We start from the raw sequence: 15,876 nt of genomic DNA on the forward strand, positions 1-15,876 counted from the left end.
CCCATTAATTTATTCAACAAATAATTTACATGCTAGGTACAGTGCCAGATGCTAGGGATGTGGCAATAAACAAATCATGTAACTTTTCTGCACTAGGGAGTTTGCGTTCTAAGGGACAGTGCACCAATTGTTTACTGCTGTATAATGAACCACCCATACAAGCAATGTCTTAAAAAACATTATTATTACAGTTTTCAAAACACAAGGCTGAGAGGTAGCTTAACTCGGCCAATTGTGGCCACTGAGGCAACTTGGTACTGCTGCATGTATTGCTCATCCTTTAGTAGCCTAGTCCAGGTGTTTTCTCATTTCAATGGCCACGAGGTAGACAGCAAGCCCAATTGTGCAAGTGCTATTCAAGCTCTCCATCTGCTAATACCTCATTGGCCTAGGCAAGTTACACAACTTAACCCATGAGTCAAAGTTTTGGGCTGGTTGCCCCACCCATAATGAGAGAGCCCTACAAAGTTCAGTGACAAGCTACAGAGCCAATATTAAATAATGGATCCAATGTTAAAATTATTGCAGAAGGAGAAAAAATAATATTATGAGAAATAATTGCAAGTACTGTAAGAAAAAAATGAAGAAAGCAGGGTATGAAAATAATGACAAGGGGTGGAGGGATGGTTGGTGCTATTTTCGATAAGATGGTCAAGGAAAGCCTCCTTGATTCAGACATGTTTGAATAGAGAACTCATGTGAGGATGGATCATTTAGGGAATTTGAGTAATAGAGGCTAACAGGAACAAAACAGAAAGATAATGAAATAAGGGAATAAACAAACTAAAGTGAAAACTCAGCTGGAAGCTATAAACTTGTATTCCCATTAGCCCATATGGTTGGTTGCATGGCCACTTTTATGCATTTATTTAATGTGTTTCCAGGACTGAAAAGATACATGAGCTTCATTTGCTGCTCCCATTATTCACAGGACCTCTAGTCTGATGATGAAATCAGTATTTCAAACTGAGGCAGTCATCATGTCTGTCTTTTCATACCAAATGTAATGATGAATTTTATGCAATTAAGGAAAAAGTTAAATAGTTGGTACTGGGCATTGCCACTAAAAGATACATTGCAGTTCTATGTTTAAATCTTTTGAACCTCCTCAAAGACCAGCTCAAATACTTGACATGGCCAGTAAGTAGAGTTAAATCTTTGTTTAGGAACTGATTCATTAACAATAAATGGTGGGGGAAAAAACAAAGCCAAATTTATAGTCAATAACATGAAATTTCAATCCATTAGATCTTTTAAAAAAAACATATGACTCTACATGAAAATAAGAAAATCCTTAGTATAAGACAATCCTTAGTATATATAGCTAATACTCAAATGGGAGAAAAACCAATTCAGTGGTTAAAATATGTGGTTAAAAATGTCATAAATGAATTATTGATTTTGATTTTCTAATCTGAAGTTTAGTTGAAAATATGGTTAGGATGTATTTTAGAAGATATATAAGAATTCATTTATAATCACTATCATTTAAAAATAAAATTTATTTAAAAATTGATTACTTCCATTTAAAGACTAATTTGGAAGGATTTTATGTCAAAAATTCCAGTAGCTGGTGCTCTTATAACTCTTCTGGAAAACTGAAGAAGTTTGAATCAGTAGCTGATGTCTGACTCAGCTAATTTAATGTTAACAAAACCAAATCAGTGCATCTGACTCAGGATTTCCTCAGCTATAATAAGCACAGTGTATAATCTAAGAACACTGAAAATGTGATAACTACTTGATGGAGACTACTTTCATTAGCAGTGAAAAAAATACCATGATTACTTACAAGGAAGAGATTCTGGGAATATCATGTTGTGCTCTTTGTGAAATAAGATCTCATGAAATGTGGACAGTGGAAAATTTTAGACATTACCAGGTTTTACTTAATAAGTTGTTGTTGAATTAAACTAAATATTTTAAATAAAAACACTATTGGTATACATTAGTCTCAAATGTGCCAATAACCTTTTTTTGTTATTAAAAATCTAGACTTCATCTGTAATAGTACATGTGAATTTTATAAATATACTCCTATACATATAATATATCTGAATTATATATACATATAAACTACATAAGCTATACATGACATGGACAAAATGATTAGAATTTTGGAGCATATTACAACTTCTATAGCACATCTGGGTGTGTCTGTGTATATAGATTGGGGAACAGGGGATTTGTTTTCTCATAACCACACATACGTGCTTATGGAGTTAGTAATGGTACATCTTGATAAAATTTATGGAAGTACATAAACTTAGAAAACAGTTTTATATATGGTTTATTAAATAGCTATTTATAGATTAGCATATTTCCAGATAAGTAGTTGTTAAATAAAGAATGCAGAGCGTATATTAGAACAAGAAAAGTTTAAATACTGCAAAAGTACAAAAAAACAATGTGGACATTTATAAACCTAATGAACCCTCATTGACAATGAGTCTCTATTTTAATATCAAAGAAACTGTGTGTATGTAAGTACTTGTTAAGTGTCAACATGAATTTAATTTTCTAAAAAAAAAAAAGCATACTACTGGTAAACATAAGGTTTACCTTTGAAATTAAAATCTGTTTTTTAAGGGGTGGCCGGTTAGCTCAGTTGGTTAGAGTGCGGTGCTAATAACACTCAAGGTTGCCAGTTTGATCCCTGTATGGGCCACTGTGAGCTGTGCCCTCCTTAAAAAAAATAATAATAAAATCTGCTTTTTAAAATGACTTTGGTTAGAAATCTCTTAGTAGGTGAATCAAAAGACTTTGCAAGTACTCGCTAATAGCTAAATTTGGCTGAGTTTTCTAAAAGTTTTTATCTTTCTTGACGTCACTACAGTTTTGATGTTGTTGACTACCCTTTCCTCTTATAAATGCTTTTTGGATCTCGGTGCCATCCCACTCCAAGTACACTGACTCCTGTCCTAGGCCTACTCTCTCATGTCCATTTGGCGCTCCCCTAAATGAGAATGTTTCTTCACTGTTCAATTCTTGTGTTTTTCTTTCTCTACATTCCTTTACTCCTAAGTGTCATCCACACATTGAGTGTAGATAGATAATTGCTCCTGTGTAGGGAGCTCTCAAGTGTCCCTCTCTTGTTCTAGATTCTCACTGGGACCTCAATCTTTAATTTCTAACTATCACTAGACAAATTACATTGGGTCCTGGATATTTTCCCCTAGATTTCATATCTCATGGAACCAACCAAAATCTGGACTACTCTTCATCTCCTATAAAACCAATGCCTTGTTTTCACATTCCAGTTACTATGAATGACACAATCTTGAAATTATTTTATTTACCTAATCAGTTTCCAAGGCTCATAAATTCTATTTTTGTGATGTTCATTTCACGTATGCCTTTCTATTCATTTAAATTGCCATGACCTAGTTGAGATCTATAATTACCTCCTGCCTAAATCTCAACGATGGCCTCCTGGCTGCTCTCTATCTCTGAACTTTTCCACCCCATGCCATCCTGGTGTTTACCTAAAATTTAAAAAGTGAAATGAGTGGCAATAAGCATTTATATAGGATCAAAGAATTGCAACTATGGAAGCACAGATTCAGGCAGAAACCCAAATAGTGTCCCAAGGGTGAAGGTGAGAGTGTTTTATGAGAAAGGGAAAGAAATGATTACATGAATAGAAGAAAGAAATTCCTATTGGTGATAACAAGCTGAGTTACTCTTTAGCTACACGTGGTTGTTTACTGATTCTATCTTCAGATAGAGTCCATAATCATCAGTCCTTGCGGACAGGATGTCTGCTTTCCTGTTGGCTTTACAAACAATTGTTATAAGACAATGTTGGTTTGGACAAGTCCAAAGGTCTGGCCCAGTTCAAACAATCCAAATATTCAAGGAGCAACACATGCAAGACAGTTCCTCTGAAATGGCATCTGGCTCCCATTTAAAATGGTTCCATTTATGGCAACTGTCCCTCTGGTCAGTGTCTCCTATCTGTATGTTTCAGGTTACTTATATTAACAGGTTGGGTAGGGTAGGCAGGCATAGTGACAGGGGCTGGCCTTAGAAGTACATATTGAGGTGGCCCAGGCTCTGGGGAAAGACTTCATAAAAGCAGCCTCATGTTCAGAGTCACACGGCCTCCAGCTCAGTCAATGGTTCACAGAGGGAGGAAAGAGAATAGAAGCAGGAAATTGCGATAGGGGGGTCAATATACGAAAGTTCAGATAGGCAGAGAGCTCATATCTGGGAGGTCTTTCAAACTCTGTCTAAATCAAGATTGGCTCAGAAATGGGAGCTGGACTGAACAAACAAGGTGATCTGCATCAGTGTATTCAGCTTGTAGTGAGCCACCTTACCCCACCGACCCTGTGCTATAGGACAATTAAGCACAGACCCGGAGCACTTCATATGGGTAAGTTATCGCCTGCATCCTTCATCCTGACCCACCTCACACTTCACTGCCTAGCTTGTTCTTCATTATCTCAGCCCTTGATCCTTGGACTCATTACCTATTTATAGACTGCAATTGTTGCCAGTCCTGACACTTAATCTGATCTCTGGCCCTGAGTCTGGCTTCCTGCCTCACCCACAATTTGCATTGACTCTCTGATGCTGTTGCTTCCCTCTCTCAGCCCACCATCACCCCTTGCACATACTCAACTGCAGGGCCTGACTCTGCTCCACATAGCAAGAGATAAACAGAACTGTTAACAAGATATAAAATTGCTAAGTAGTGAAAGAGTAAAGGAGAGAGCTCTCAGGTATCACTCAGGTAATTATTGCAGGGAGAGGATATAACCCCCAGGATTGAATGAACAAAGGGACAGAATTGGAAACTCAGACCTCTAAGGAGAGGGCTGCTTGGCTGGGCATCTCTATAGAAGGGGAGATGATGAGTTGCTTCTGCTGTCTCTGAGATGGTGAGATGATACTAAATCTGCAAGTTGAGGAACATGCAAGTCAGATTCCAGTGCTGCTGAGGAACTGCTGCTGTCTGGGAGAAGGGTTTCTGGGCTGGTGCTCACAAGAAAAGGAAGTAGACAGGAAGCCCCACAGGGAAACCGGAAAGGAGCAAATCCCTTCTTTCTCCTCCAGCCTCTCTGCGGCACCCTCTTGGCAGAGCCAGGTGTGGAAGTTGAATGTGGTTTGCAGTGTGCCCCAGCATCATGGAGCAGGATATAGAAAGGTAGTTTGGGGGCAGATTGGCAATAATTCAATACCTGGCAGGTATACTTTTCCTGCTTTTTACAAATATGTGAGTGCTTACCCTGTTGTAGGGACGAAGAATAGAACCATGAGCAAAACAAGAGTACTAATTTCTCCTTGAGTAGCTTACATTACAGGGGAGAGAGAGATGGACAAAAAATAAATAAGTAAAAATTGTAGTACATTAGGAGGTAAGTACCCTGAGGAAAGATAAAGCAGGGAAAGTGATAGGAGCGCTGAGGGGTGGGGAGAGGGCAGGTATCAATTTTAACCAGCGTGTTCAGGGAAGGGCTGAGAAAACGACTTGAAAACAAAGACAGAGGGAGTGAGTCATGCAAATATTTGAGGAAAGAGCATTCTAGATAAGGGTAGGGTAGAGGGGAAGGCAGATTAGGTACGGCCTTATCTGCCATTGTGAGGGCTGTGGCTGTTACCATGGTGATGTGGGCAGCACATTAACAGCTTTGAAGCACAGAAGTAACATTTGACTTTTATTTCTGAAGGATCTTCATGGGTGCTCTTTAGAAATTAGATTGGCATTCCTGGATTCACCTCAGCCCTGCCAACAGGACCTTAATTCGGGATCTAGAGTCTTTGCCTTCCACATGCATCATTTTTTTCTCTCTCTCTGTACCTGCCTCTTATAGCACTGCAGTGATGGGCCCTAACCAAGGTTGTAATGCCTCTGCTCCCGTGGTTGCAACTTCACTCCCAATCACAACCTGTTTTGTGATACCCTTTGCATAGTCTTTCCCTGAGTTGGTATATTAATCTACTTCTCTGGCATTATGTTCAGTTGTGTGAGAGCTGGGGGTGGCTTTATATCCACAATTGTTCATTCTTTCAACAAATATGTATCGAAAACCTGTTGTGTGTCAAGTGCTCATGTAGGTACTAGGGATATGATAGTGAACTAGACACATTAACTCCCTGTTTTAGAAGTGGCAGTGGTGGGGGAGACAGAAATTTTAAAAACCTATAAGGAAGATGATTTCAGAGAGTGATAAATGACATGAAGATTACAATGACATGGCTACTTGAGACTGAGAGTTCAGGAAAGACCTCTCTGATAAGGTGGTATTTGGATAGAAAACTGACAAGGGATCTGCCATGTGAAAATCTGAAATCAAGAAACACTGAAGGATTATGAAGGGTGAAATGTCTAACTAGTACATTGTTTTGTATACCTGAACCTAATAAAAAAATACAAAGAATGAAAATAAAAGTTCATTCTTTGTAAAGGTCAATAAAATTCATGTTTAGCAAGACTAGCTAAGGTGGGGGGGGGGACCCAGAAGGCCCAAATTACAAAAAAGTAAATAAATAAAATAAAAAGCAAACAAAAAAAAAAAAAAACCACTGATGGATACCAGCATTTGGAACTCCTCTTTGTCAGGGAAGTGGCCAGTCATTTTCAATATTTAGAGCCAGAGGCAGGTGCTTGAAAATCCCTTATTATACATCTCTCTCTCTCTCTCTCTCTCTCTCTCTCGCTAGTATTTTACCAGGGACCACAGAGTAATTGATATTTTAATAGGTTCTGATAAGGTACCAATTTCAGATACTTTTGCTTCTTGAATATTTCACCAGAACCATATGAGCAGCGATAAAGCATCACGTAGAATCTCTTAACTCTCAGGCTCATCTCATGCTCAGTGGACCCCCTATTATACCCTAAATTAACAGAGCCTTTAAAAATTATTTCAAAATAATCATAGATTCATAGAAAATGGCAAAAAAAATAATTTACAGGGAGGTCCCATATACCTTTAACCCAGTTTCCCCCAATGGTAACATCTTGCATAAATATAGTGCAATATCAAAACCAGGAAATAAAGACATGGTTATCATCCATGGAGCTTATTCAGATTTCACCAGTTTTATATACACTCATTTGTTTATGTGTACAGTTTTATGCAATTTTATATAACCAATACCATCATCAAAGTGCAGAAGTGTTCAGTAAACACAAGACTCCTTCCTGCTATCCATTTGTAGCCACACTCATCCCTCCTTTCACACCTAACCTTTGGCAACTGGTGATTTGTTTTCTATTTCTATAAATTTATTTTAAGAATGTTTTATAGATAGAATCACACAGTTTTCCTTCAGCAAAATGCCCTGAGATCCATCCGACTTGTTGTATGTATTGATAGTTCATTCCTTTGTATTGCCGAGTAGTATTCCATGGTATGGCTGTACTATGTAGAGTTTGCTTCACCATTCAATCATCTGTTGAAAAACATTTAGATTGTTTCCAGTTTTTATCTATTGTGAGTAAAACTGCTATGAACGTTCATGTATAAGTTTTGTGTGAATACAGGTTTTCATTTTTCTGGAATTATGACCAGGAATACAATTGCTGGTTCATATGGTAGATGCATGTTTAGGATTTTTTGTTTGTTTTTTAAGAAACTGTTTTTCATAGTGGCTGTATTATTTCACATTCCCCCCACTAATGGATGAATGATCCACTTTCTCTGCATCTTCCCCAGTATTTGGTGGTGTCACTTTTTCTTTTTTCAGCCATTTTTATAGATATGTAGGGATATCTCATTTGTGGTTTTAAGTTTCATTTCCTCAATGGGTGATAATATTGAATATATTTTTGTGTGCTTATATATCGTGTATACTCTTCAGGAAATTCTATTCACGTCTTTTGGCAAACTTTTAAAAGTTCACATGTATCTCTATATCAGATCTCCACTAAATTTGGGACCTTGCTTACAAACTTCAGTTAGCTTTAATTCTAGGGTGGGCAATTTGTCCATCTTCACATATAGTTTTCCCAGAGAGTTATAAAATAATGTACAATATAATAACATTTCTGATATATCCCTTTTCACCAGTTTAGAGGAATAAATCAACTTTACATTGTCTTTTTTAACGCCCCAAGTGTACAGCATATAGTTGAATATAACGAAACTGAATTTTCATGGCTTAAAATCTCCAAAGCTGATTGCTTCAGACTAAAAGCATTTCAATCAGTATAAATGAGATGCTTTATTTTACTTGGTTCATAGTAATCTTGCTTAAATTGCTTGTTTGGGGAAATAGGTACATGTTCACTGTATAAAAACAAACAAAAACCTTGACAGAACAGAGAAAATACACATTACCAAAAGTTATCATCTAGAAATAATTATTAACATACGGTGAGCATAGATCTAGATTTTTGTGTATATATTCTCTCCACACTTAAAACATGTCCGTAAGTTATATAATTAGTATAATACTATTCTGTATCTTGTTTCTCACAAGTGTATATTATTGACTTCCTCCTATATTAGTACAGATCTTCATTATTATTTTTAAAGCCTGCATAGTAACCCATTGTATGTATGTGTTAACCAACTTCTTTATTAATGGATATTTATTTCCAATTTTTTGCATTTATAAACAATGCTTTAATGGATGTTCTTGTGGGGATAGCATTTAAAGTTTTATACTTTTCTTAAAGCACATATTTAGAAGTGGGATTGCTAAGTCAAAAGCCTAATATACAGTGTGTGTGTGTACATATATATATATATATACACATATAGTATATATGATACACATATAGTATATATATATATAATACATATATTAGAAGTTCCGGGTTCTGGCTCTGTTTCTGCAGAACATTAGTTGTGTGACCTTGAACAAATCCCTAACATCTTAGCTTTATTATCTTCATGACCAAGAAGTTGAATTGGTGACCTAATAAAAGTCCTTTAAATATGAAGTTATATGAACATAATTTATATAAACTCATGTAAAATAAGATTTTACATTGTTTTGCTAGGCAATTCTATTTGCAAAAGCAAACCTTAAAGAATTTGGGTGCCTATGCAAAAAAAAAATACTAAAACGATACAGCAATTTACAGTCATCAGACATTATTTTCTGTGCAAAGAGAAAAAGTTCAAAGTACACCCCTACATCTTAAATTCTTAAGAGGGCGATGGTGATTATAGTTCTTCAAACTTCACATCCAATGCGTCTCTGACCTCAGGTCTTTGGCCCTATTTCTGCTTAAGACTAAACTTTGGGTGGGAGCGGGGCTCAAAGGGCTCTAATTTTTATTTATTTGTCAGTCATCTGTGAAGGCTCAAGGGTTGAGTCTAAGTCCCACAGTATTTCTTGGAAGGCGCTCAGCAGTTTTCCTGACTGGCTGACTCCGAAGGAATTCTCTATGGGATGAAAGGCGGGTCCGCGTTTTTGTGTGTGTGTGTTTTTTTTTTTTTTTTGACCAAAAGTAGAGTGCCATTTCAGATGCAGGGAAAGGGGCGTGGAATTCCAACCCTGAGTTTATTCTTCACTCTCGCCCCCCGCCACGATATGCAGCAGAGAAACTTAAGTGACCCACCGCGCATCCTTGCCACGCGCTCACAGAACTGGGGAGGCAATTAACAGGCTTCAGACTTTCAGGCTGGCGGAACCCAGGAAGCCAGCAACGCCGGGGAACCTGCCTCCGAACCTGTAATAATAGGGGAGGGGAGACGTGCTTCCTGGGACACCCCCAGTGACGAATCCAGCCTAAGAGCGAAGGAGCTGGTACCCACCTACACCTTACTTAAGCGCAGGACTCGTGGGCCCCCGTATTTGAGGGTGGAGTGGGGCTGGGGGGTTGTCTCTACGATAAGGGGAGGGCCTTCCCTTGCGGGGCGTAACCGTCACGTCTCGACCCGCCCTAGGCACCGACCTTTACACCAGTCTCCAGGTGGGGGCAGGGTCGGAAAAAATCTGGCAACTCCCGACACTGGCCTGGTTGCCAGTCGATGGGGGAGGACACCAGGCCCACGAGAAAAAAGAACAGAGCTCAGCCCCGAAGGGGAGCGCGTCAGAGAAGCGGCTGCGCAGCCGCCCTAGCTCCCTTTCGGGCCAGCACGCAGGTCAGCGCTGCGCTCCGGGCCCGCCCTCCAGCCCGAGCTGCGCACGCGTTGCGCGAGGGGCTGCCTCCGCCCCTCGCCTGGCTGGAGGCGGGGCTGCGCGTCCCGTACGGGTTGCGTTATAGTCAGAGCTCCCCAGCAGCGGGTGAGCCGGGCGGCCGCGAGGGAGGGGCGCGGGAGGGCAGGCGCAAGAAGAAGGCGCGCTGGGGTCACCCTCCGTATCCACTGCGGCTGAAGAAAATGGTGTTCGAGTCCGTGGTTGTAGATGTGTTGAACCGGTTCTTGGGGGACTATGTGGTGAACCTGGACACGTCCCAGCTCTCTCTGGGCATCTGGGGAGGTAACGAGACCGCCGCCACCCCTCAATCTCGCCTCCCTCTCGGCCCCTCTTTGCTGGAGGAGGGCCCTGCCTTGGGGCCTCGGGCCCTTCGCTTGCTCGTAGTCGCCACCTGTCGCCTCCCTCCTCTGGGTCAAATTACGTAAAGCAGGCATGCAGTTCTGGGGCCTGTCCCGGGGAGATTTTATTTTTTTTGGCAGGAGAGGATGGAGTCGTGGGTGCTGGGTGAAAAGGCCCCCTTTTTCCAAGCCGATCGGCTGAGGGGACCCATAGTAGACTCAAAGGGTCTGGAGTTCAAATTCCGCTAAGGCGTCCTTTATTTGCCCCTTGCGGTCCAGCTTCAGCTGTGCTGGGCGAAAGAAGGCAACGAGACGCACCAGGGCTTGGCCTTATCCCTGTCATTTCCCCCTCTTGGGTTATGACGAAGGCCGCCGGGAGCCCACGGATGTCGCACGTTGCCTAGCACGTGAAGGCAAGACGCTCGGACGGAAGACGCCCTCTTTTTATCCCCAGCCTGGGTCTTGTCTAAACCGTGGTGTTTTCTCGGCTCACACTACCTGGACCCCGGGTTGCTCGCCTGGATTCCGCTGATAACAAAAAGCGAAACTCCTGTGCATAACTCCAACGGTTGGTTGTGTGTATTCAATTCACAACCTGACCCAGGAATGTGTTACATTTGTAAGGCCTCGGGGTTTTGTGGGCCGGAGTGAATTACTGAATTTTTTAAGAAACTAAGTGCAGCCGTGTTAACATCTCAGACCCGCAAAAGACAGGGATGAACGTGCACTTAACGTTGCTTAAATAGTCAAGCTTTATATCCGTTCTCTCTGGTGCTCTACCTTATTTGGAGCCTCATGTTTAGTGCTCCCATCTGTTTTGTGCTATATACCCTTTTTAAAAATTTAAACACCCATTAGAAATTAGATTCCTTTTCTTTATGAAATCCGAAGTTAGGGTTAATTTTTTGTGTGACTAGTCTATTGTTTGCTTTTTAAAATAATTTTACTATTCTTGAATATGCACACACTTTCAGGCTTTTCCTAAAATACTTGTTTATCTTGATTTTTCTCCTTTATGAGATAGTGTAAATAGGTAATCTAGTTTGATAAAGAAGTCTTCTTGTTGCTACTCTTGGTGCCTGGTACCATGATAGGGAACAAGAACTAGGAACAAAAGTGCTAGCTCAGAATCTCTGGTTAGTAGCAGAAACTTGCATATTATTTTGTCTGTGCTGCTTCTCTTTTGCAATGTAGGACTAATGAAACTTGTCTCCACCTACCTCAGAAGGAAGCCTTGAGAACGTTTTGTGGTGTGCTTTGATCTACCCTGTTTCCTGGAAAATAAGACCTAACTAGACAATCGGGTCTACCGCGTCGTTTGGAGCAAAAATTAATCTAAGGCCCAGTATTATATTATATGGTTATATTTATATTATATCCAGTCTTATAGTAAAATAAAGTCTTATAGTAAAATAAGTCTTATAGTAAAATAAGTCTTATAGTAAAATAAGTCTTATAGTAAAATAAGTCTTATAGTAAAATAAGTCTTATAGTAAAATAAGTCTTATAGTAAAATAAGACGGGTCTTATATTAATTTTTGCTCTAAAAGATGCACTAGAGCTGATTGTCCGTCTCGGTCTTATTTTTGGGGAAACTATAGTGGAAAGTTGCTTCTATGTACAAGGTGGAGATTTGTGTGTAGTGTGGTTTATCTAAGGATTTATTTAATATTCACATACAGTAAAATTCACTCTTGTGATGTACAATTCTCTCTTGATGAATGCAAAGAGGCGTGGTATCCATCATCACAGTCATGATCCAGAAAGTTCCAAGCCCTCCAAATTCCCTCTTTTGCAATTTACTCCACCAAACCTTCACCCCTCCTCCTGGGAACCACTGATCTGTTTCCATCCCTACAGTTTTGCTTTTTCTGGAGTGCCATATAAATGGAATTACATGGTATGTAGCTTTTGGGGTTTGGCTTTTTTTTTAATTCACTCCTTTCACTTCTTATATAAAATGTATTTAAGAGTCACCCATGTGTTGCATTTTTATATTTTTTTAGTAGCATTTCATTATAGGGATGTACTATAGAAGTTGATCTGTTCATGGGTTGAAGGACATTTCAGTTTCGGATGATTATGAAGAGCTTCTATAAATATTTATGTTCTGGTTTTGTGTGAACATAAATTTTTTTTCTCTTGGGTAAATACCTAAGAGTGAGATATCAAGGTCATATGGTAAGTGAATATTTAATTTATGTGAAAACTATGGAACTGCTTTTCAAAGTGGTTGTACCATTTTGCGGTCTTACTAGCATTAGCATTGTATGAGTGCTTAATTGCTCTGCACCCTGACTAGCACTAGTATTGTCACTGAAAAAACATTTTATAAGCCCTTCTGATAGGTACAGTGGTACCTCGGTTTTCGAACGTAATCTGTTCCGGAAGACCTTTCGAGTTCTGAAACGTTGGAAAACAGCCAACAGCTAGGCCTCAGGAGCTTGCACTCAGCGGCAGCCAATGTTCGACTTCTGAGGTGTGGTTGAAAACTGAAGCATTTACTTCCGGTTTACAGCGTTCATAAACTGAAATGTTCGTCAACGGAGACATTCGAAAACCCGAGGTACTACTGTATATAGTTATAGAGCATTGTGGTTTTAATTTATATTTCTTAGTGATTAAGGATATTGAGCTTCTTGTTGTTTACTGTTTGTATATTTTCATTGGTGAAGTGTCTGTTCAAATCTTTTGCACATTTAAAATTTTTTTTTCTTTTCCTGTTGAGATTTAATTCATATCATTAAATCCACCCCTTTAAAATGTACAATTCAGTATCTTTTAGTATAATCACAAAATTGTGCAACTATCATCACTACCTAATTCCAGAACATTTTCAACACCCCTCCAAATAAACCTCGTACCTATTAACAGTTACTCCAGATTCTCTCAATAACCCTTCATCCCACCTCTGACAACCACTTTTTGTCCCTCTAGATTCTGTAGTTATGGACATTTCATTTAAATACAATCATACAATATACGTGGCTTTTCGTTCTTGGCTTCTTTCACTTCGCATTATATTTTCAAGGTTCATCCATGTTGTAGCATGTATCAATATTCATTCCTTTTTATGACGAGATAATATTCCACTGTGGATACATCACATTTTGTTTATCCTTTCATCTGTTGATGGGCATTTTAATTCCTACTTTTTGACTTTTATTAGTAATGCTGCTATGAACATTCATGTATAAGTTTTTTGTGGGCATATGTTTTAAATTCTTTTGGGTATATAACTAGAAGTGGAATTGCCTAGTCTTATGGTAACTGACCTTTTAAGGAACTGCCAAACTCTTCCAAAGGGTTCGTTTTATTGTCCAGTATTGAGAATTCTTTAAATATTATGGGTACAAGTCTTTTGTCAGATACGTGATTTGAATATATTTCCTCCCAGTCTTTTTCAAGTTTGTCTTTGCAAAGCAAAAGTTTTAAATTTTGATCAAGTCCAGTTTATCAAAAATTCTTTTTGAGTCATGCTTTTGGTGTTGTAGCTATGAAATCTTAGCCTAATCCGAAGTCACAAAGATCTTTCTCCTACATTTTCTTCTACAAGTCTTATAATTTCATATTTTAGATTTAGATTTCTGATCTAATATGTAGAAGATGTGTTATAAGTTGACGGTTGAAGTTCATTTGTTTGCATGTGGATGCAAATGTCTAATTGTTCTAGCACTATTTACTGAAGAGAATATGCTTTCTCCATTCACTAGCTTAGCACTTTTGTAAAAAATCGGTAAACTTCATATTGTGTGGGTTTATTTTTGGATTGCAATCTGTTTCAGTGATCTGTGCGTCCATCTTTTCACCAGTATCACACTTGTCTTGATAACTAGCTTTAGAGTAAGTCTTGAAACAGTGTATGATTGCCTCTAACTTGGGTGTTTATCACATTTAAAAAATAGCATGTTTTAATGTATAAAAGTTGGTTATATTTTGATAAATGAACCTTTAATAGCTGGAAAATTTTTTTAAAATCCTTTGAGAATTTAAAAAAGTAATTTTTGAAAATTTAAGAGGATTTCAAAAAATTCTTTGAAAATGTCAATAATAGAAACTAGATGCTGCATAGGAAAAATGTTGATTATAGACTTAATATTTTATAGTCTAATATCAGAAGGACCTATTAGTTTTAAATATATGCTTTTGCTAGACTTCTGTGTAATCAGCTAATTTCACTATTAGCATATTGATAGTATTAATTAGTTTCAGGAGTTACATGGATGGTTTCAAACCTATTAATGAATGGGTAGTGCTCTGAAAATTTGTTTCTGAGATGTTTCTTTGGAAATTAGAATCCATGTTTCCTTAGAAATGTTGTCATATATGAAGAGTCTCCAAAAAGCTATTATAATTTAGCAGAACAATGCTACTGTACCGGGTCCTATACAGTAAGTAAATTGAAGTGTGGAAGCATCTATTTTGTGGGAGAGGAAAGAGGAGTTGAGTTTTCTTTCAATTCTTGGAAATTTTGATGTTGGTAAAGTGTACTTTTTATACACTGCCATTTACAAATCTCCACCTTTCCTATATATCAACTACTTAGGGAGGTGGTCGTGCTTCATAGGCTCATCGAAATTCGTCTCCCAACTTTCCAAAGCAATTTAGCATCTCACATTTCCTTCCAGAGCTAGGCCGTACGTACTTGTTATAAACACAGATTTTTGAACCACTTCTCTTCCCAGATTATAATTCATTTATCTGGAGTAGGATACGAAAATAAAGATTAGAAAAAAACAAAACGAAAACAAATGACGTGGGATTGTGATGCACAGCTTTAGGTGCATTTTAAGAGCACTTTAGGGCAAAAGTATTAGAAATTCACTGGCAGGAACAATAGTAAGTGTGGCTTGTGTTATAGAATTATCATTTGTAACACAGGGAGTACCTGTACTTTATAGCCTCTTCATATTACAGTAGTCTCCCCTTAATCTGTGGGGTTTACATTCCAAGACCCCCAGCGGATGCCTGAAACTGAGGATAGTACTGAATCTTATACACACACACAATATAGTTTTTCCTATAGATACACACATACCTCTTCATTTAAAAGAAGCACTTACGGCTTTTCTTTGGCATTCTGAACTGCCAGCAGCGCTACTCTTGTGCTTTGGTGCTGTTATTAAGTAAAATAAGGGTTATTTACACACAACCCCTGAAATCCCAAGATGGTTAAGGGGCTAACGGGTGGATAACATATACAGCGCAGCGGGGATACGCTGGACAAAGGGATGTTGACAGAGCTGGACAGCATGAGATTTCATAATGTTACTCAGAATGATGCACAATTTAAATCCTATGAATGACTTCTGAAATTTTCCAATTAATGGTTTCCAACTGTGGTTGAATGCTGCTAACTGGGACCACAGGTAACTGAGACCAAGGAAAGTGAAACCTGGGATAAGGGGGGACTACTGTATGGTCTTCCTCGTTC

At 38.7% G+C, this 15,876-nt stretch overlaps 1 protein-coding gene across 2 annotated transcripts in view; it reads left to right on the top strand.

Annotated features, from left to right (window-relative positions):
- Window positions 1-10,161: 10,161 nt before the first annotated feature.
- The window catches only part of VPS13A (vacuolar protein sorting 13 homolog A), a 192,035-nt gene continuing 186,320 nt past the window's right edge, over window positions 10,162-15,876 (top strand). The window contains exon 1 of one of the 2 annotated variants that reach the window (XM_033122388.1): window positions 10,162-10,386. In XM_033122388.1, coding sequence (XP_032978279.1) covers window positions 10,287-10,386 — 100 coding nt within the window. In that variant the 5' untranslated portion in view covers window positions 10,162-10,286. The remainder of the gene's footprint in view (window positions 10,387-15,876) is intronic. The other variant, XM_033122387.1, reaches the window with a different exon arrangement.

Source organism: Rhinolophus ferrumequinum, chromosome 12 (assembly GCF_004115265.2).
Source record: "Rhinolophus ferrumequinum isolate MPI-CBG mRhiFer1 chromosome 12, mRhiFer1_v1.p, whole genome shotgun sequence".
Classification (NCBI taxonomy): domain Eukaryota; kingdom Metazoa; phylum Chordata; class Mammalia; order Chiroptera; family Rhinolophidae; genus Rhinolophus; species Rhinolophus ferrumequinum.